This window comes from Delphinus delphis, chromosome 6 (genome assembly GCF_949987515.2).
Source record: "Delphinus delphis chromosome 6, mDelDel1.2, whole genome shotgun sequence".
Taxonomy (NCBI): domain Eukaryota; kingdom Metazoa; phylum Chordata; class Mammalia; order Artiodactyla; family Delphinidae; genus Delphinus; species Delphinus delphis.
In genome coordinates this window covers 113,245,314-113,267,915 of record NC_082688.1, presented here as the reverse complement: position 1 = coordinate 113,267,915, position 22,602 = coordinate 113,245,314, and the positions used below count along the sequence as shown (strand labels likewise).

The following is a 22,602-nucleotide window of genomic DNA, read 5'->3' as shown; positions in this document are numbered from 1 at the left end:
CATTGCAACAAAAAGAATAAAATACCTAGGAATAAACCTACCTAAGGAGGCAAAAGACCTTATGCAGAAAACTATAAGACACCGATGAAAGAAATTAAAGATGTTACAAACAGTTGGAGAGATATTCCATGTTCTTGGATTGGAAGAATCAACATCGTGAAAATGACTATACTACCCAAAGCAATCCATAGGTTCATTGCAATCCCTGTCAAACTACCAATGGCATTTTTCACAGAACTAGAACAAAAAATTTCACAATTTGTATGGAAACAAAAAAGAGTCTGAATAGCCAAACCAATCTTGAGAAAGAAAAACGGAGTTGGAGGAATCAGGCTCCCTGACTTCAGACTCTACTACAAAGCTACAGTAATCAAGACAGTATGGTACTGGCACAGAAAGAGAAATATAGATGAATGGAACAGGATAGAAAGCCCAGAGATGAACCCATGCACATATGGTCATCTTATTTTTGGTAAAGGAGGCAAGAATGTACAATGGAGAAAAGACAGTCTCTTCAATAAGTGGTGCTGGGAAAACTGGACAGCTACATATAAAAGAATGAAATTAGAACACTCCCTAACACCATACACAAAAATACACTCAAAATGGATTAAAGACCTAAATGTAAGGCCAGACACTATAAAACTCTTAGAGGAAAACATAGGCAGAACACTCTATGGCATCAATCACAGCAAGATCCTTTTTGGACCACCTCCTAGAGAAATGGAAATAAAAACAAAAATAAACAAATGGGACCTAATGAAACTTCAAAGCTTTTGCACAGCAAAGGAAACCATAAACAAGACGAAAAGACAACCCTCAGAATGGGAGAAAATATTTGCAAATGAAGCAACTGACAAAGGATTAATCTCCAAAACATACAAGCAACTCATGCAGCTCAGTATCAAAAAAACAAACAACCCAATCCAAAAATGGGCAGACGACCTAAATAGACATTTCTCCAAAGAAGATATACAGACTGCCAACAAACACATGAAAGAATGCTCAACATCACTAATCATTAGAGAAATGCAAATCAAAACTACAATGAGGTATCATCTCACACTGGTCAGAATGGCCATCATCAAAATATCTACAAACAATAAATGCTGGAGAGGATGTGGAGAAAAGGGAACCCTCTTGCACTGTTGGTGGGAATGTAAATTGATACAGCCACTATGGAGAACAGTATGGAGGTTCCTTAGAAAACTAAAATTAGGGCTTCCCTGGTGGCGCAGTGGTTGAGGGTCTGCCTGCCAATGCAGGGGACGTGGGTTCGTGCCCCGGGCTGGGAGGATCCCACGTGCTGCGGAGCGGCTGGGCCTGTGAGCCATGGCTGCTGAGCCTGCGCGTCCGGAGCCTGTGCTCCGCAACGGGAGAGGCCACAACAGTGAGAGGCCCGCGTACTGCAACAAAAACCAAAAAACTAAAATTAGAACTGCCATACCACCCAGCAATCCCACTACTGGTCATATGCCCTGAGAAAACCATAATTCAAAGAGTCATGTACCACAGTGTTCACTGCAGCTCTATTTACAATAGCCAGGACATGGAAGCGACGGATGAATAGATAAAGAAGATGTGTCACGTATATACAGTGGAATATTACTCAGCCATAAAAAGAAACGAAATTGAGTTATTTATAGTGAGGTGGATGGACCTAGAGACTGTCATGCACAGTGAAGTAAGTCAGAAAGAGAAAAATAAATACCGAATGCTAACATATATATATGGAATCTAAAAAAAAAAAAAGGTTTTGAAGGATCTAGGGGCAGGACGGGAATAAAGACGCAGACGTAGAGAATGGACTTGAGGACACGGGGAGGGGGAAGGGTAAGCTGGGACAAAGTGAGAGAGTCTCATGGACTTACAGACCGCCAAATGTAAAATAGATAGCTAGTGGGAAGCAGCCGCATAGCACAGGGAGATCAGCTCGGCGCTTTGTGACCACCTAGAGGGGTGGGATAGGGAGGGTGGGAGGGAGACGCAAGAGGGAGGAGTTATAGGGATATATGTATACGTATAGCTGATTCACTTTGTTATACAGCAGAAACTAACACACCATTGTAAAGCAGTTATACTCCAATAAAGATGTTTTTTAAAAATAAAAAATAAAGTAAAATCTACCGAAATTTTGTAGAAAACTCCATGGACATCGAGATCGTGGTAATACACTTCATTGATTTGCTAGTATATACATAACAATTGCAGCCATTTAACATCCAGTAGTCACTGAACATTCATGTTAAAGGGACCTTAATAAGATCACATACTGTGCCACCTGTGCATCCAGTCAGCTATCTCAGGTTTAGTGAAGTGACCTGAGTCGCTTGAGATTACACAGCCCGTGACTTAGCAAAACTGGGCCAGAAGCACGTCTAAGTTTTATGCACCAAAGCAAAACTTCCCAGATACTCTTGACTTTACACAGTGAGAAGCCAGAGCAAAGAACAGCTGCCAGACTGAAAATAGACCATGAGAACTCTGCATTAAATATAGCACCCCCAACCCTCACGTTTTACGTATCTGCTTAGTGTTAGAGACTGACCTTTTTCCAAGTATTTTCTTTTCTCTTAGGATTTCCAGTTCAGTAATTTCAGCTGTCTGGTAAGAGCTGAGATACTTAGTTACATGCGCTATTTTTCCTTTTTCTGTGTGTTTATTTTACTAATGTCTAGGGCCATCTGTGCCTATACTGACCACCGCTGTTCTAACCGTAGGTCGTGGGTCCTGATGTCGGAAGCACTTAGAGTTGAAGCGGGTTGAGTAGACATAAAGAAACTGGGCTATTCTGTGGACATGTTTCAAAGAATACTTCCTGCTTAAAAAATTCTGAGTGAACCCTTGGCCCCTTATCTTCCAGGGCTCAGAAGAAAACAACTTCCGTTTCCTTGACGATAGGATCATCATCTCCAAAGACAGGGGTGACCACAGCCGTGATTCAGCCACTGTCTGTCCCTGTTCAACAGGTAAGTGTTCCACAGCCTACAGGGAGTCAAACTCACTGAAGAATATAAGTAGTACTCCCTTGAAATATTTTCTAAGTGGACACAGAACTGGGAGATAAGAAAATCGTAAATAAAGTTCTTCCTTTTAAGGCACTAAAAATAATCTCTAATCAAAGACATGCCACAGGGCTTCCCTGGTGGCGCAGTGGTTGAGAGTCCGCCTGCCGATTCAGGGAACACGGGTCCCTGCCCTGGTCCGGGAAGATCCCACATGCCACAGAGCGGCTGGGCCTGTGAGCCATGGCCGCTGAGCCTGCGTGTCCAGAGCCTGTGCTCCGCAATGGGAGAGGCCGCAGCGGTGGGAGGCCTGCGTACCGCAAAAAAAAAAAAAAAAAAAAAAAAAGACATGCCACCAATAAATCAATATCTGCATTTCCTTTGGGAATTTCTCTTTCTAGCAGGCAATACTCTGATAAAATGGCATCTGTTTTAGCTAGTACTGTTGGATTCTCCCCGTATGAGCCATCTTCTGTGTGGCCAAATTCATTAGCTCCTTTAAAACAAAGTAGAAGACTAGAAAAGTCCATCTGCCGACAAAAGTTTTCCCGTCCTCTAAGAGCTAAGCAGATAATACAGAAAAAAATTCGCATTCCTTCCCTTCACCATGCAGTTTTATCCTGCTTTTTTATTTCATTGTAAGACTGCTTTATCCAAGAAAGAAAAGCAGTAGAAATGACTGGAAAGTCATTGTGGTAAGTTTACTTTGCAAAACACAAACATGAAGGTTTTTTTAATGTAAAAGATTAAAATCTAGATGTTTCTGAATCAACTGTGATACTTTGTGCTGTGACGAGTATCTTCAAACCCAACCCTTTTGAAATGTGAACTCATTCCTACCTCCTGAGTGTGTCTAAGGAACATCAGTGTGCCCTCCGGCTACCGGGCACCCATGGGTATTTTAGAAATTCTAGTATGTGACTCACTGTGTGATGTGTAGCGTACACAGCCAGTGAAGAAAACACATCTGAGATCATAAACTGGAAAAGACCCAACCAGTAGAAGTTACTCAGCGATGGCACGTATAGTAGATATTTCCTTTAAACCCCTAACCCAGAGTGGACTTTACAGAAATAGTTGTGATTAAGGCAGTGGACTCCTTTTAGTGTTTGATATTTAAGTATTGGTAAGTATGTAATGAATGCTAAGCCCTGTCAGCGGCCGTGCTGTCACCCACACGGGTCCCTCTTGGGCACCGTCCCGGTAACGCCAGGTCATAGAGCCTATCTTTTCAGCCGTTCGTATGTTCCAAGTTTGACCCACGTGCCTCTGCTTTTCAGGCTCCCAGCCCCACCTCGTGCCTCTGCCGGCCAGATGGACCCACAGCCGCCTGCTTCCCGCCTGTTTTCACCAAGGTCTGACATCTGTGCGTCTCATTCAGTGGGTCTGCTCTGGGCCTTAGGTTCCATTCCCCTGTGGCTTCGTGGAGCAGTGTTTAAAAATTACAGCGAGTGGATGAGCAGGCTCTTTTCATGGTTACCTTTGGGCTGAGTAGATATTTGTTGCGCAGCTGCTGTGTGACCGTAATTTGTAAAGGGTCTGAGAGAGGTGGCCCTGCTCACGTTGGACCTGACAGAGCTCAGAATAGACTGGGAAACAGTACAAGAAACAACACAAAATGCTGTGTAGGGAACTGGGAGAACCGGCAAGTTTTATAGACATTTTTTTAAAAAACTGACTAATTTTCAGTTTGTCCAAGTTGGTGTTTTGTGTTGCCAAGCTGATGACGTGCATTTCGTTGGTCAACAGTTCAGCTCAGAAATGGTCCCGTGTAGTATTTCTTCTCTGTTTCCTACTCCACTTTTTGAGAAAGTTATAAACTTTATTTTTTTATTGGAGTGTAGTTGATTTACAGTGTTGTGTTAGTTTTAGGTGTACAGCAAAGTGATTCTGTTATACATAGACTTTTTTTCAGATTCTTTTCCCTTATAAGTTATTACGAAGTATTAAGTGTAGTTCACTGTGTCATATAGTAGGTCCTTGTCTATCTCTTACACATTGTAGTGTGTTCATGTCAATCCCAAACTCCTAATTTATCCCCCCTCCTTTCCCCTTTGGTAATCATAAGTTTTCTATGTCTGTGGGTCTGTTTCTGTTTTGTATATAAGTTCATTGTGTCATTTTTTTTTTATTTGAAAGACATTTTAAAAGGCACAAGTCAAGGGAGAGGTGCACCATGCCTGTGCACCAGTACACTGTCAGAAGTCATGACCCTAGACCAGTCTCTAAATTCAATGCAAATCTAGCTCAAATTCCAACAGGTTCCTTATTTTTATTTGTGTTTGATGTTGAACTTGGCCGTTTGATTCTAGATATTTTGTGGAAGAAAAAGCGGCTCAGAGCAGCCAGGGCCCTCCTGCACAAGCAGGAGGAAATGGTGTTAGGGATCTGAGATGTCAAGACTTCCCAAGGCCAGAGCATCAGGAGAGCAGTGCTGGCTCAAGGCTGGACAAACGGACGAACAAGGCTCAGAGAGCGCCCACAAGACACCCCAGGAACCCACGGTCACTGGGCAGGGTGGGTTCTTCAGCAGAGGTGGGCCCCGACCTCAAACTTTTCACAAAAATCAATTCCAAGTAACTAAAGACAGATGTGAAAGCAGTTTCTATAAACCCATCATCTAAAAGCTGTAAATCTGCAAGGAGCCAAGAAGAGCATGTGAATAGTCTTCATGTAGGGAATGATGTCTCTTTCCTAAGCCAGCCTGCATCCAGCTTGCTTAAAGACCTTTTCATAAACAGGGTATTGACCGGAGGATGCAACAAATGATAATTGTTGACAGCAACATTGAAGTCGCCTCCCAGGATAAAATACCCAAAAAGAAAACAAGGCATGTCAAACCAGCCAACAACCGTGTCGGTGTAACAGCCCACGAGGTCGTCCATCCTTTGGTGCTTAGAGCAGGAGTTGTTTACGGAGGGGTGGGCGCGGCACATTTACCTGTAGTTTAAGAGTTTTTCTCAAGCAGCTTCATGAAACTGGCCAGGAAATCTGTGTTACCTGCCACACTATTGCTGGGGACACAGTTGATTTTGGAGCCAGGGCCCCGTGATCAAGCGTGTCCTGGTGGCACCAGGGAGGTGAGAGGCCCCGAGAGTTTCCGTTCCTCCCTCAGGACTGCGGAATTCTTCCAGGGCCATGAGAGACCCTCAGTCCCAGGCACACACTCTGTTCCTTTCCCCTGCAGTGCAGTCCAGCTCCTGAGACAGAGGTTCCAGCAGCAGTGTCCCCCCTTCCCCAGAGAAAACCAGGAAGCGTTCTCTGAGCTTAATAGAAAGAAAAGCAAACCAGAATTCAGCATTTTTACAAAGCTTGAGTTTTTAAGTCGCAAACTGTTGAGTGGCCGGAGCTCAGGGCCGTGTCCCCGTGCCTGCAGCTCCATGTCCTGGGTCTGGACAGTGGATGTCCACCCGTTCTGCATGGTCTTCTTCTTCCTCACTGGCACCTGCGCCCTTTCCCTGTGGGCGGCGCCTCTCCCTGCTCTGCACTGTCCTTTGGGGGCCTAGGCTCTGGCTCCGGAGGGGATGGTGGTGACAGGGGGTGGCCTGGGCTTTGCAGGTCCACTGGCGCCTCCATCCGTGCTCTCCCACATCGCTGGGAAAGGTTCCCCGGGGCTGAGCCGGAGCCGCGGAGCTGGCGGGGACAGTGGGGCTGTGAGTCACAGGGACACACATGGGGCCAGGAGAGCGGCCTGCCCCGTGTGGCGTTTCTCCCCAGAGCGGTGGACCCTCCAAGGAATCTCAGTACCAGGTGGACCTGACGACGAGAGATGCTCTTCTGCGGACCCTGAAACACCCAGGGGTCCCAGAGTCTGCCGAGTGGACAACCCTGACTGCCAAGGTCAGCCTCTGAAGGTGACGCTTGGCCTCCCTTGGGGTCCTCACTGTGGTTCCTACGAGCGAACCGTGTTTACGGTGGCTTCTGTCAAGAGAAGAAGCTCACTCCGGGAGGGGCCAGGTGGCACCCCTGGGCTAACTGCAGAGGTTTGACTGTATAAAGTCTTCAGCACCTTCCCATTTACCACCTATGTGATTTTCCAGTGTTTGAACTAAATGCATAATCCTAGGAGCAAACAGAGTCCCCCTGTGGTGTCTGAAGGCTCACACATGAAGAATATTTGTGCAGCATCTGTAACGTGCTGTGAACACTTCCTGGACAAGCCGGGGGCGTTGATTCATCCGTCCACACAAGCTGGACCCCGTGGGCCATATCTTCCCTGCTGATCTGCTAAATTAGCGCTTTCTTGACCGATCAGAAAGTGAAAGTCAATTTAAAACCAGAGATTTTCCTACAGTTAAAAATAAGGGTGGAGTGAGAATGCACTCAGAAGTAGGTAATAATCTTCACCTTTCCATTAAAAAAAAAACAAAAAAAAAGACCTTAGCCACCAAAATTCTCATGAAATGCCTTCCCAGACTTCGCAGTAGACTTTTATGGTCCTGCCCGCATCATGGACTTTGAGGATTCCCACGGGGCCGGGGCACACACACTGCAGGCCAGTTGCTGCAGGGTCTGTTGTTCCCAGCACACCATTGGCTGGCTCTTCAGAAAAATGTAAAAAGCAAAAACAGAAATAGAAGAAAAAAAAAAACCACTTCCTGGTGTGAATTTGTTTGCTTTGGGTCTCTGCATAGGTGAATTACTTGATCATATTTGACATCTTCTAAGAGTTCTTCGTGTCCTTTATCAGATGCAATACTCTGTAGTCAGAAGGGTAGATAGCCAGAAAGTTTCAGTGGGCCCGTGGCTAAGCAATTGCAGAGGGGAAGGGCAGAGTGCTGACACCTGGAAGGGGCCAGTTATTCCTTTGGTATTTAATAGCCAGTTTACAAGCTTCACGTCTTTGCATCTGTGAAGCCAAACGCATTTCTGGTCTGTTGGGTTGTAAACATTCATTGGGCTGGAGTTGGAGTAGGTGGCACCAGGGTGACAGCAGGGGAAGAGGCAAGGAAGGTCAGGCGGGGGAAGTGCTCCTGTCTTCTTATTTCACTCAGAATCTCCAAATGAGAAAATGCCAACCCTCATCCTGGTAAAGCGGACCCAGGAAGCTGGCGGGCAGAGGTGGCGCCCCGCGACAAGCTCAGAGCTTGGGAGACAAGTGGGGTCTCCCTGCCTTCCTGTCTGGGTCTCTCAGAAATCTACACTCAGATGGAGTGCGATTCTTTAAAGACGTTTGCGTTCCACCAGCTCACTCTTCAGTGTAGATAAAGGTACCCGTTACCGTAAAATTCCATGAATACTAGAGCCGTACCTTTGCAGGGTGGGCCCAGCGTTTCTGCCGGCCCCATGGGAAGCCTTACTCACTTCATTACATGCAGTTAAAGGTGTTCCCCCTGACCTGATTTTATGATGCAAAGCCTGCGTTTGCTTCTCTAAGGTTGGGAAGTGTTGCTCTTGTTGTGAAGCTGGGTGAGACCACACCAAGGCCTGACGTGCACGGATCCTTGCATTTCAGGAGCTGCAAAGCATCTCAGCCTCCAAGGGACAGGCAGCTGTGCTGGAGTGCCGGGTCCGAGGCGCGCCCCCGCTGCAGGTCCAGTGGTTCCGACAAGGCAGTGAAATCCAGGACTCTCCAGACTTCCGGATCCTACAGAAAAGTAAGGAGAGGGGCCTGTCCCACCACCCCCAGGTCTGACCAAGCCCTCTTGTCCGGCTCCAGGAGAACCGGGAAGGGCTTAGTCACTGAGATGCATGGATTTCTTCCTTCTTCCCTCTCTCCCTCCCTTCCTTCCTTCCTTCCTTCCTTTCTTTGCGTTTTATTTGTTTTAATATTTAATTTAATTTTTACTTTATATTGGAAGATAGTTGATTTACAGTTTTGTGTTAGTTTCAGGTGTACAGCAAGGTGATTCAGTTATATGTATACATATAGTCATTCTTTTTCAGAGTCTTTTCCCATGTAGAATATTACAGAATATTGAGTAGAGTTTCCTGTGCCATACAGTAGGTCCTTGTTGATTACCTATTTTATATACTGTAGTGTGAGATGCATAGATTTCTGTTCTCCTAGTGTGGAAGACGTGCAGGGTGCAGCACGTTAAAGCCGCCCTGATGGAGTTTGTCTTCACCATTTCTGCAGACATGTCGTAGACAAGGTCACAGAAAAAGATGGGTAGGTTTAGTATGAACGGAAGCCCAGTCTAATGCTCTGTTTTGATTTCTTTTTTTCTCATGTGGGAAACAGAACCTCGATCCACAGCTGAACCTGGTAAGAAGCTTTTTCTTTTTGGGAATGTATCTCTTTGGTTTCAATAGCTCTTTGTTTCCGTTTTGAAGCCATAAGCAGAACAGTGTTTTTGCAGTTCCCTGGAAATGTGAAACCCCCTTACAGACAATATCTTCTTTATCGTGGGGTCTGCACGCTGCGTTTTACATCAGGTTCTTTATTAGGGAAACATGAAGTTCCATTCAGACAAGAAGGTCAGGCTCAGTGACTGAAGGCTTTTAAAACTGTAGTCTGTTATACTCAGAAAGCAAACTGAGCTCAGGATGAAAAAATATCCTGCTAAGATTCCAGGAGAAAAGAGTGATCTGCGGCATATTTCTGCTGACCAAAAGCCACCAACAGCTAGACCCCAGCCTGGAAATGCACCTCACGGGAAAGCAGCCCGAGGAGTGACCACCGGGCGTCTCTCATTTATGTGCCCTGACCCATGAGCGCTTCCTATGCTACACCAGGAGGAAAGGCATCTTGCCCTGGAATTGCACATCCCTGGGCCTCGTCAGAGCCGTGTGGTCCAGAAGCCCACGTGTCCTCCCCTCCTGCCTTGCACTTCTTGTCTTTTTATGGCTCCTCATAGACGAAAACGATGTTTATAAGAGAAGCAGAAATTTTTGTCCGGGTGTTTCACAGTACATCCACCTCGAAGACTACTTTCTTAGTATCTTTCACATCAGCAAAGTCACCAGTTTCACTCCCTTCTTGCCAAAGGGTGGAAAATGTGTGTCTCTGCTTCAGCATCACGCAGACCCGGCTGCACATCTCTTGGGAGCCAGACCCGGCTTGGCCTTTCTCGGGGATCGAGGTGGCTCCTGGTCAGAGAGACCGAGGTCAGTCCTGAGCCCCTCACACCCGCGCACCGGGGCCTGGAAAGCACAGTGTGAGCCTGTTAGGGTCCAGAGCAGAAGGGATGCTGAGTGTCATCCTGAGGGAGAAACTGGAATTGATCTGATGCCTTCTTTTTTAAAATTAATTAATTAATTTTTATTGGATTATATAGTTAATTTACAGTGTTGTGTAGTTTCAGGTGTACAGCAAAGTGAATCAGTTATACACATATATATATCTCCACTCTTTTTTAGGTTCTTTTCCCATATAAGTCATTACAGAGTATTGAGTAGAGTTCCCTGTGCTGTACAGTAGGGCCTTATTATCTATTATATATATACAGTAGTGTGTATATGTTGATCCCAATCTCCCAATTTATCCCTTCCCTCCCCTTACCCCCTGGTAACCATAAGTTTGTTTTCTGTCTGTGACTCTACTTCTGTTTTGTAAATAAGTTCATTTGTACCATGTTTTTAGATTCCATATATAAGTAACATCACATGATATTTGTTTTTTTCTGACACTTCACTCAGTATGACAATCTCTAGGTCCATCCATGTTGCTGCAAATGACATTATTGTGTTCTTTTTTATGGGTGAGTTATATTCCATTGTATATAGGTACCACATCTTCTTTATCCATTCCTCTGTCGATGGACAGTTAGGTTGCTTCCATGTCCTGGCTATTGTGAATAGTGCTGCAGTGAACGTTGGGGTCCATGTCTCTTTTTGAATTACGGTTTTCTCTGGATATATGCCCATGACTGGAATTGCTGGATCATATGGTAGCTCTATTTTTAGTTTTTTAAGGAACCTCCACACTGTTCTCCATAGTGGCTGTACCAGCTTACATTCCCACCAATAATGTAGGAGGGTTCCCTTTTCTCCACCCCCTCTCCAGAATTTATTGTTTGTGAGTTTTTGATGTTGGCCATTCTGACCAGTGTGAGGTGATACCTCATTGTGGTTTTGATTTGCGTTTCTCTAATGATTAGTGATGTTGAGCATCTTTTCATGTGCGTATTGGCCATCCGTGTGTTATCTTTGGAGAAAGGTCTATTTAGATCTTCCTCCCATGTTTTGATCGGGTTGTTTGGTTTTTTTTCTATTGAGCTGCATGAGCTGCTTGTATATTTTGGAGACTAATCCCTTGCCGTTCGCTTCATTTGCAAATATTTTCTCCCACTCCGTGGGCTGTCTTTTCGTTTTGTTTACGGTTTCCTTTGCTGTGCAGAAGCTAATCGGATACCTTCTTGTTGTGAGTTACATACACCCAGACCCCACCGCCCACCTGTACGGTCCCCATGTCTGTTACTGTGGTCACTTTTCAAACTGTGGAAACAACACAACTGCGTGTTTTGCTGTGACATGGCTTTGTGTAAAATTGCACAGTGCTGTTCCCTGATACAGGGGACTTCTGAGACTCAGTCTCCTTCATGACCTGATGTGGAAATCCTATAGGGGGTTAAGGCCTATCTTTTACATTGCTGTTTTAAATAGACTAGGCAGACATGGATAGATAGATAGATAGATAGATGAATGGATAGATGGATAGATAGATAGGTAGATATAGAAGTAGGAACCAAATATCTCCTTTATCCACAAGAAAGTTTGTGTGAACAAGTCTATGGAGTAGGTTATCTCTTCTGATGCTTTATGTACAATAATACTAAAATCTTGGGCCAAAAATTCTGAAGGCATTCCTGGTGGAATGGATTAAGACTGCTTTGGTCTTGCATTTTGGATTCTGTTTGAGTTCATGCAACTCTTCTTTCATCGTGTTTTATCCGGTGTCATCAACACAGGTGATATGACTTATTAAATGTCTCCTGTGATCTGTGTTGGAAAATCATAAACTAAGCATCATCTGAAAATTTAAAACACTGGGAAGAAGCTGCATAGTTTAGTTTCTGAGTATGTGTGTGTTTGAAAATTGAAAGCTCTCAACACACCAACTAAGAAGGAGTATTTGGGTGAGGAGGGAAGAGAGAAACTCCTTCAGCCCCTCCACCACCCCTCAGACCCCATACACGCCTGTCTCAGTCGTGTTTGCTGTTTTGCTTCTAGAATATAGTTTTTTTTTTGTTGTTGTTGTTTTTTTTTTTTTGCGGTACGCGGGCCTCTCACTGTTGTGGCCCCTCCCATGGCGGAGCACAGGCTCTGGACGCGCAGGCTCAACGGCCATGGCTCACGGGCCCAGCCGCTCCGCGGCATGTGGGGTCTTCCCGGACCGGGGCATGAACCCGCGTCCCCTGCATCGGCAGGTGGACTCCCAACCATTGCACCACCAGGGAAGCCCTAGAATATAGTTTTGATCATGAATTATTTAGTGAAACCAGTCCTCAGCATCATCATGGGGTAGTCTGACCTCTAGAATGTTCTTAAATGCTTTTTGGTTTAATGTGGCAAAATCATGCCAAGAAGAGCGGGAGACGGAAGGCCTTCCTCGTAAACTGCACGTCCTAGCAGCGTATGAAAAAGTCTGCCCTCGCTGTGTTCGCTGAAGTTTCCTATTTTTCTTTTCCCTTTGGTTCGATCTGGAAGCATTTAAGAAAACAGACTCCTCCGTTCAAACCACAATAATAGCACTTGCTGAAGACAGATAATTCTTGATGGAGAGATATTTCAAGCAAATCTGTCAGTCTAAGGCAAACACGTACATAGTCAGGAGCTATGAAAAACAAGACACCACTAGTCTTCCTCGACCTCTGCTAATTCCTCCACAATTATATTCTCCACGACATGGTTGGAATTGCTTCCTTTTTTTCATACAGGACCATTAAAACACTCTGCCTCAGAGAAATACCCTGGTGGTCCAGGGAGTCGGCACTTCCACTGCCGTGGTCCGGGTTTGATCCCTGGTCAGGGAACTAAAATACTGCAAGCTGAGATGCGTGGCCAAAAAACAAAAAAATACCCTTCCTCAGAAATCTACACTTGACACGGAGAATTAACGAAAACCCACACGCATGAACAACTGTTCAAGTGACTGCTCACATGAGTTGTGATGAGTTAGAACTTTAGAACAAGCACACACTGACACATACTTGTAGTTAAACAATGTCCTGACTTGCCTGACAGAACCGGGTATGATTACGATTCCTTTACTACTAGGCGAATGTTTTCTAACATTGACTTGAAGTTGACCATTGATGCTTCCAGGGGAAAAAAGCAGAACATGTATTGACTCTTTCACTGTCCTTAAATGACCTGATGGACTATTGCATCCAATACACAGACCTCTCAACCACTCAACCTTAGAGAATGTACATAGGAACTGGCTTCCCTTGTGGCTGTTTTTTAGCCACTGTTAAATGGAGAGGAGGAAAATTGACATGACCACGATACATCTGAGGCAAGAGGTGAATTTTACAGAACTAGGTCGGAGATATTCTCCAAATGCTAAAATATAAGTAGCCTTTGAAATTCAGAACATACCTGAGCATTCTGGTTTTCCTGCCCTCTCTCCCCTTCCTGACATGATCACTGTTGCTCTCTCCCTGCTGGCTGGCCTCCCTCCCTCCCTCCCTTTCTTTCCCCATATCCCCCCTCATTTATTTATATATCTCTTTTTTTCTTCTCTTCACTCTCCTTCTTTTTTCTTATTCATGGGCAAGATATTTTAAAGCCCTAGAAATGAAACTGAAATGCACTAGTGCCTGGTCACAGCCCCCGTAGGGATTAGATGTTTAGATAAGGAAGGAAACAGCCCATTCCCTGCGATGCATTTGTGCAACGGAAACAGGTTTTTCTTGTCACTCCTCTGCTGGGTCTGTCTGATGTGTTTTCCACTCCTCTCTTGTCTAGACAGAAGTCAGCTTGCATCACCCATCTTCTCAGACAGCTTTGTGAGTCCATAGCAGTGAGCTTACTCAGAACCCACATGTGTCTGTCACGGTACCTGCTCTGGCCTCCTTTGTTGACGTTCCGACTTTACCCTGATTGCATCCTTCAAAGACCAGTGGGGGGGGGCGGGCAGGGCCACAGAAGACTCCTTCGACAGCTGTCCGCGCTCAGGTCCTGACTCATACGTCTGCAAACAGCCACAAACTGTATCGCGTTACTTCTAGAGCACTGTCTCATGACACGCAAAATCGAAACTCCAAAAACCAACGTGTCTTACTGGTTGGGAAACGGTGCACATAAAAGTGCGGTGCCCTGACTTTCAGTGTGCCTCCAGGGCCACCCGGCCTCCTAGATCTTGGAGCGTGGAATCTGTGCTTTGGTCCCGTGAATCACGATGTGAAGGAAATTATAGTTTAAATGTACTGAGGTGCTGAGCAGTAGGAGGGCCACAGTGAGGATGTTTGAATGCGATTCCAGGTTAAGATTGGAGTAAGCAAAAGTGGGTTGGGTAAAGCCTGTGGTTCCCAAACCGTGTGGCAAGGCGCCCTGGGTGCCACACCATCCGGCAGAGGTGCTGGAGATGCTGGAGATTTTTGACAAACACAGTGACACTGGACATCTCCTGGGGACGACTGCCGGCTCGAAACAGTTCCAACGTTACATCACCCTACATTCTCTGCTGTGACGTCGTATCTTTGTGAAACTGAGTTTTTGGTGTGTGTGTGATAAAAAGCAAGTCCCACGTGAAAATCGGGTGGACTGTGAAAGCAGGCTGGCTGGGTCCCATCTGATTCCAGGAGGGATTGTGCCCTCCCAGCATATAAACACATCCATTAGTAAGTGATTGTGGTGATTTAAGAATAAAATATTGGTATTTTTCCTTCAATTTATATGTATTTTTTAAAACAATAACTAACTTGTTAAGACCTGAATATTATTACGTTCTTTAGAAAGAACTGCTTAACGAAGGAGGCTATTCAGTATGTCTTTAGGTTTTGGAGCACCGTAACAAATGACTGAGACACTTAGGGTCTCGTGAACCTAGAAGGTTTGGTGAGAAATCTCTGGGGAGAGAGGGAAAGGCACCAAGACACCAAAGGGAAAACTGCGTGACTGTTGGAACCCTGAGATCTGCGTGCTTCTGCCCCGCCCCCCCAAACTGGCCTCTAGAAGGCCAGCCTGGTGGAGGCCGAAGGGCTCATTTCTGGGTGATGGCAGCATCCCAAGAGAAAAAAATCCATCCATAGTGATGCGGGAGTTTCTCCAAGACAGAGGCCATCTAGATTACACCCCGGGGAAGGCCAGGGCGAACGGCCGCTCTCTGCTGTCCAGATTCCCGTCAGCTCAGAGCCACGTCGGACAAGAAGAGATCAAAGGTGTCTGAAGAAACCTCCCTCTGGGATGATACAGGAGAGCACGAGCAACTCCCCAGAAAGCAGCTTGGAGGAAGCAGACTTGCAAAGAGAAGAAGATGTAAAAACAAAGCAGCGCTCTCGTCGGAGGGGTGAGAAAATCAGCGCATCCAAGAAGAAAAAATAACAGGTATAAGGGGGGAGGAGAGGAGGGCCGTTCAGAAAACAAGGCGTGCTTGCGATGAAAAAGCTGGTAGCAGAAATGAAAGTTAGGAAATGTCTTGCAAAGTAGGAGAAAAAGGCAGAGAAGGGATGTAGAGAGAAAAGGTAAGGACATTAGATGGTAGACCCGCCCCGGTAGACAACACATTCATAAGTAGGATTCCAGGAGAAGAGGACAAAGGGGAGAGATTATCCATGCAATTTGTTTTTCATTCCCCAAACGGAAGGATATCAGTTTCCAGACTGAAAGGACCCGCTGAGATCACAACGTATGAAAACACATTGACAGCGGTGTGCACCACTGTGAAATTCACAACATCCAGGACGAGGCCATGATGCTCTCCGTGTCCGGGGAGGAAGCACCAGGTCACAGCAAACTAACAGTATCAGAGTGACCTAGGACTTCTCAGCAGGCTTCCTAGGCACACAGACAGCGAAGCAACGCCTTCCAGATTCTGGTGTAAAATGACCTCCAACTCCATAAGGAGATGTGGTCAAGATTTTTCAGAGTTGCAGGGTCTCAAGGATTTTCCTCCACAGCTTGTCTGTAGGGTGTGACCCCTGCAGCGAGAGAATTCACCGGCCAGAGCAAGATGTGAGGACAGGAGCATGACAGCAAATGCAGCCAGAGGCCGGGGTCCCCGGAAGGCACAGCTACACGTCGATGTGTGACAAGGACAGACACGGCAAGGCATTCATCCCTGAGAGCTCAGGGCCGCCGCCCATCTCCTGCCCTGACAACAGACGGTTGCGGGTGAGCTGACCCCAGGTCGCATCTCTGCTTGGCCCGGCCTGTCACTGCCTGCCGGGTCAGTTGGGAACACTGTTACCGCCCACGGAAGTGCTCTGATTTGACCCGGTGCTGAGATCTGGAAGTTGGCCATGTTGACCTTAAAAAGAGAGATTTCGGAGACACAGACACCACCAGTGATTCCTCTGGGCTGTCCAGTTCCTGCCCATGCTTAGCCCCTCCAGGTACCCACCGACCCACCCCCGGGAGCCCCAGATTTCCCAGGAAACCCCGTGGCCTTGCCTACCCCTTACCCCTGAGGGGTTTGGTAAATGTCTGGGGAAGTTGAACTTTTTTCTGACGGTGGGAAGGTGGCCTTTTTTTTTTTTTTTAACATCTTTATTGGAGTATAATTGCTTTACAATGGTGTGTTAGTTTCTGCTGTATAACAAAGTGAATCAGCTATATGCATACGTATATCCCCTCTGTCTTGCGTCTCCCTCCCACTCTCCCTAGCCCACCCCTCTAGGTGGTCACAAAGCACAGAGCTGATCTCCCTGTGCTACGCGGCTGCTTCCCACTAGCTATCCATCTTACATATGGTAGTGTATATATGTCCATGCTACTCTCTCACTTCATCCCAGCTTACCGTTCCCCCTCCCCGTGTCCTCAAGTCCATTCTCTACATCTGCGTCTTTATTCCTGTCCTACCCCTAGGTTCTTCAGAACCATTTTTTTTTTCCTTTTTAGATTCCATATATATGTGTTAGCATACGGTATTTGTTTTTCTCTTTCTGACTTACTTCACTCTGTATGACTCTAGGTCCATCCACCTCATTACAAATAGCTCAATTTCGTTTCTTTTTATGGCTGAGTAATATTCCATTGTATATATGTGCCACATCTTCTTTATCCATTCATCTGTCGATGGACACTTAAGTTGCTTCCATGTCCTGGCTATTGTAAATAGAGCTGCAATGAACATTGAAGTGCATGTGTCTTTTAGAATTATGATTTTCTCATGATATATGCCCAGTAGTGGGATTGCTGGGTTGTATGGTAATTCTATTTTTAGTTTTATAAGGAACCTCCATACTGTTCTCCCCAGTGGCTGTATCAATTTACATTCCTACCAGCAGTGCAAGAGTGTTCCCTTTTCTCCACACCCTCTCCAGCATTTATTGCTTGTAGATTCTTTGATGATGGCCATTCTGACTGGTGCGAGGTGATACCTCATTATAGTTTTGATTTGCATTTCTCTAATGATTAGTGATGTTGAGCATTCTTTCATGTGTTTGTTGGCAGTCTGTATATCTTCTTTGGAGAAATGTCTGCTTAGGTCTTCTGCCCATTTTTGGATTGGGTTGTTTGTTTATTTGATATTGAGCTGCATGAGCTGCTTGTATATTTTGGAGATTAATCCTTTGTCAGTTGCTTCATTTGCAAATATTTTCTCCCATTGTGAGGGTTGTCTTTTCATCTTGTTTATGTTTTCTTTTGCTGTGCAAAATCTTTTAAGTTTCATTAAGTCCCATTTGTTCATTTTTGGTTTTATTTCCATTTCTCTAGGAGGTGGGTCAAAAAGAATCTTGCTGTGATATATGTCATAGTGTTCTTCCTATGTTTTCCTCTAAGAGTTTTATAGTGTCTGGCCTTATATTTAGGTCTTTAATCCATTTTGAGTGTATTTTTGTGTATGGTGTTAGGGAGTGTTCTAATTTCATACTTTTACATGTAGCTGTCCAGTTTACCCAGCACCACTTATTGAAGAGGCTGTAGGTGGCCTTTTCTTTACACAACAAGATAAATGCTTGTTAGTCAGCATTTAAAAACTTAGTGAAGTAAGTCAGACAGAAAAAGGCAAATATCATAGTATATCACTTATACATGGAATCTAAAGAAATGGTACAAATGAACCTATTTACAAAACAGAAATAGAGTCACAGATGTAGAAAACTAATGGTTACCAGGGGGTAAAAGGGGAAGGGATAATATGGGAGATTGAGGTTGACATATACACACTACTATGTGTAAAAGAGTTGACTAATAAGGCCCTACTGTACAGCACAGGGAACTCTGCTCAATACTCTGTAATGGCCTATGTGGGAAAAGAATCTAAAAAAGAGTGGATACATGTATATGTATAACTGATTCACTTTGTTGTACACCTGAAACTAACATGACATTGTAAATCAACTGTACTCTAATAAAAATTAAAACAAAAACTAAACGCATTTTTGAAGGATACATACATATGTGGTAAACATATAAGGAAAATCAAAGGAGTGATTATCTCTAAAGGGGAAGGAAGATTCAGCTGGGGAGGGCGTATGGGACATTCTGCAGTATTGGTCATCTTTTATTGCTTAGACTTATTGATGGGTGTGCAGGGTTTCATTTCATTGTTACTCCTTAAACTGTGCATTTTTATTAAAAATTTTTTTATTGAAGCATAGTTGATTTATAATGTGTTCATTTCTGCTGTACAGCAAAGTGAATCAGTTATACATGTATATAGTCTTTTTCATATTCTTTTCCATTATGGTTCATCTAGCATATTGAATATCGTTCCCTATGCTCTACAGTAGGACCTTGTTGTTTATCCATCCTATATGTACTAGTTTGCGTCTGCTAACCCCAAACTCCCAATCCATCCCTTCCCCAGCCCCCTCCTCTTTGGCAACCACAAGTGTGTTCTCTATGTCCGTGAGTCTTAAACTGTGTACTTTAAATATCTTTCTCTATATATGATACAGTTTGAAGTTTTTAAAAATCCTTTATAAAAATTTATACAAGGCTTACAGTTACCCACACTGAATCTCATCTTGCTGATTTTAGCCCAGAGTCCTTTTTTATTAGCTGTGTTACCCAAACCATGTGGTTTGGAAGGTAAAAGCTGGATTTTTTTTTGTTTTAAGTTAGGCTGGCCCCCAAAGGGGGGGAAAAAACCTGTGAAGGATGACATTTATGAACGTGTTCCCTCATTACCCAGAGGACTTAGTAATGTTATCCTTGCTGCGTCATCATTTTACGTTTCTGCAAACAAAATGGTTTTGTTTGTATTTAACCAAGAGTTCAGCATGTCCAAGAACTTGAGTGAAATTTGGGGTTAACCTCTGAGAGATATTTACATGATTAAGTAATTTTTAGGCAACTTTAGAAAGCAGAATTTACCATCAGCAAAAATGGTTTCCAGTTTACTAAGTTATTATATGCCCTCAAATCAAGTCACCAGTTAGGAAAATTGGATTAAAAAGGACTGTACTTAGAGTTATTAATAACTTTAATTTTTTGCGTTTTTTAAAGGACATTTTTTTAATAAAAATAAGTGAGCCTCTATTTCCCTTTATTTGAGACAAGCAGTCACTTCCTGATTCCCATCCCTCACCAAAATGTACTTCACAGAAATCTTAAGGTCTTTGTTCGAATAAGATGTTACTAGATGAAAATTCAGTGCTGCAGCTGGGCTCATCTCCTGTCCTGCTGGCTTTCTTCATCCCTGTAATGTCAGAGCCATCCCAGCTGAGACGCTCCTTTCTCTCAGCAAAATGTGAGCCTCTTGTCACTTTCGGATGAAATTTTCCAAGAGAATCAAAGCTGAACAACTTTTAGGGCATTGGACTAATGTTTTATCTAGTAAAAGTCCCTGAGACGTAGCAGTGTCCGAAGATCACCGAAAGAACTTGCCAGTGCTTTTTTATTCTTATTTTTTTCTTCCATATGTAGACTGTCCAGTCGGTCATCAGCTCTGTGCATGAATCTACCTCATTTTATGCAATAGAAGTGTTCCTGAAAATTCATAGAAAATGAAGTTAGTTCAGTCAGATTCGAAACATGCAATCTTTTCATTCTCAAAAGGGCCCTCTGGAGGAGAAGGGGCAACTGTATAAACAAGCTCAGGTTTTCTTAAAATGGCATAACTTAAAAAAAAAATCAAAATTGTAGATAACACAAGAAGACACCCTGAGAGTTGGCCAGATCATCACTCCAAAGCCGCTTTCTGTTATCCCTACTGGATAAGATTTTACCCTGATTTAAAACGTAGGTTCAGGGCACAGAACTGTGTTAACTGTAAACACAGTGTTTACAGGGAAAGTGTTTTCAGGCATTGAGAGCAATGGCATTTCTCTGTCTCCAGAAAGTCCATCTTTCCAGGCTGAGAGAAGACCGTTCAAGTGCATCGGCCCTGGGAGGACAGTGCAGGGAGGGAGGGGTCAGCCACGGCAGCTGACGGCCCCAGGCTCCCAACAGCATCCTCTAAGATGGAGCCCATCTCCCAGAGGATGGGGGGGGTGGTTTTCCCCAAATCTCTACAGACTGGGCTGTTCATTTCTTCTCCCACTGTCATGGCCACGTGACAGTGTCCTTCGGACTGGGCTTGTATCCTTCCAATGTATCTCATATATTGGAGGACACACAGCCCACCTACTTGGGCAGATGGGTTTCTAGTGAGTTACTTGGATAGTGAGAGTAATTGAAGTGTTCAGATCCAGGAAACTCCTTGTTTCCCATCTTAAATCTTTTATTACTTCATTTCTCATTGGGTTTCTCATGTCCTGGACCAGGAAAAAATGCAGAACAGCTAAGAGGCCTTGTGCTGTCGGAAGAAGGAGCTTGTGGGGGACGGGGTGTGACTGTCAGCATTTTGGCCTCAACATTAACCATGACCTTGAGAGGATCCCTTTGGACCTTGGACCTCACTTGAAGAAATGAGCAACTTGGGCTCGTCCACATACAGTCCTTTACAGCTGTAATATCCTGTGCTTTATTGACCCTCCTCTGGTTAAGGACACTTCTAACTCATCTCGTAACCATGTGTATTCAATTTAAAATTCCCAGTCCCTGTTGCCTTTCCAGATACATCTCACTTTCCCAGTGATTCATCTTATGTGAAGCTCTGACTTGAATTATTTCCACACTTTATTCCTCTTTGATTGAGAAGCCTTGAACTGTGTGCAGTACACTCAGAAACACACAGGGTACCTTCCTTCACGCCCTCTGTCATCCTGTCATTTTCCTTCTGTTCAGGGAGCCTTTTTATCAATAATAATTGTGTGCTTTAAATGTATTCAAGCCTTGGGACTTCCCTGGTGGTGCAGTGGTTAAGAATCCACTTGCCGATGCAGGGGACACGCGTTCGAGCCCTGGTCCGGGAAGATCCCACATGCCCCAGAGCAACCAAGCCCGTACGCCACAACTACTGAGCCTGCGCTCTAGAGCCTGTGAGCCACAACTACTGAGCCCGTGTGCCTGAACTACCGAAGCCTGCGCGGCTAGAGCCCGTGCTCCACAACAAGAGAGGCCACCACAATGAGAAGCTTGCACGCCGCAATGAAGAGTAGCCCCCGCTCGCCACAACTAGAGAAAGCCCGCGCGCAGCAACGAAGACCCAACACAGCCAAAAATTTTTTAAAAATTAAAGAAAAAATGTATCTGATGCCTTTACCTGCAAACTCTTTTCTTAATATGCCAAACACCTCAGCAGGATTCCTTGATGTTTTTTGAGCCAGGAACTCTGGTGGGCCCGACAGCGCAGTGTTTTTAAACTGTGGATCATGACCCATGAAAGTGGGTGGCAACCACCACTAGTTTAAAATAAAATAGAAGAGAAAATGGGTAGTAACCAGAATTTTCCCACTATTTCTATTTCAGTGTCTGTTCTTTCAAAAAGAGAAAATAATTCTGTTTGTTTGAAACAAGGCAACACATTTTTAGGAACTCAGCCTATCTTGTAATTGAAATCAACGCCCACGAGCTCTCTTGGGACATAAAGGAAGACTCACTTTCATTTTATTTATCGTTTAATTGGTTCACCTTTGCGTTTATTACTTTTATTGGTATTTAAAAATGGACATGTAATTTTAATAGTTAAAAATGTTTGTATTAGAAGGTAGGACTTTTACCCACAGTGAGCACTTTGCCCTCCCAGTGTTTCAAACATAACATATGTTTGAGGGCAAGTTTGCTAATTTTCATTACTGATGTTTGACTCCAGGGGAGACGCATTCCTCTAAATTCTGAAAAGCTTGCCCTCAGGGCTGTTAGAGAAGGAGCTTGGAAGAGAAGTTGCCCACATCCTGGTTCTTGAAAGCATGGCCGCGCAGACATCGGTGGCTCCAGGTGGCGACCACCCGTGTCCCTAATCCTGAGGGTCAGCCGCTCAGCTTAGCCCCCAGTGGGGCACCAGACTTGGCCCACCCAGGTGGGCTCACTCCACGGGCTGTGGCTGGCCTCCAGGTTGGCAGGGATGAGCCGGGTGGTCTCAGTTGTGGTGGCCCATCTCTGCTCAGGGGCCCCTTTTTCCAGCCCCATGGCCTCCATCCCTGAGGGGTTCAGCCGGGCTCCTAGAGATGGAGCAGAACCAGAGGGGACCTGAGGCTTTGGCTCAGAACAGACATCA

The 22,602-nt window shown here is 44.8% G+C and overlaps 1 protein-coding gene across 1 annotated transcript in view; it reads left to right on the top strand.

The window, feature by feature from the left end:
• The window catches only part of PALLD (palladin, cytoskeletal associated protein), a 394,011-nt gene that overhangs the window by 172,206 nt on the left and 199,203 nt on the right, over window positions 1–22,602 (top strand). The window contains exons 4-7 of the mRNA XM_069540800.1: window positions 2,864–2,969; window positions 4,286–4,360; window positions 8,461–8,602; window positions 9,190–9,213. Of these exons, the coding sequence (XP_069396901.1) occupies window positions 2,864–2,969; window positions 4,286–4,360; window positions 8,461–8,602; window positions 9,190–9,213 (347 nt within the window). The remainder of the gene's footprint in view (window positions 1–2,863; window positions 2,970–4,285; window positions 4,361–8,460; window positions 8,603–9,189; window positions 9,214–22,602) is intronic.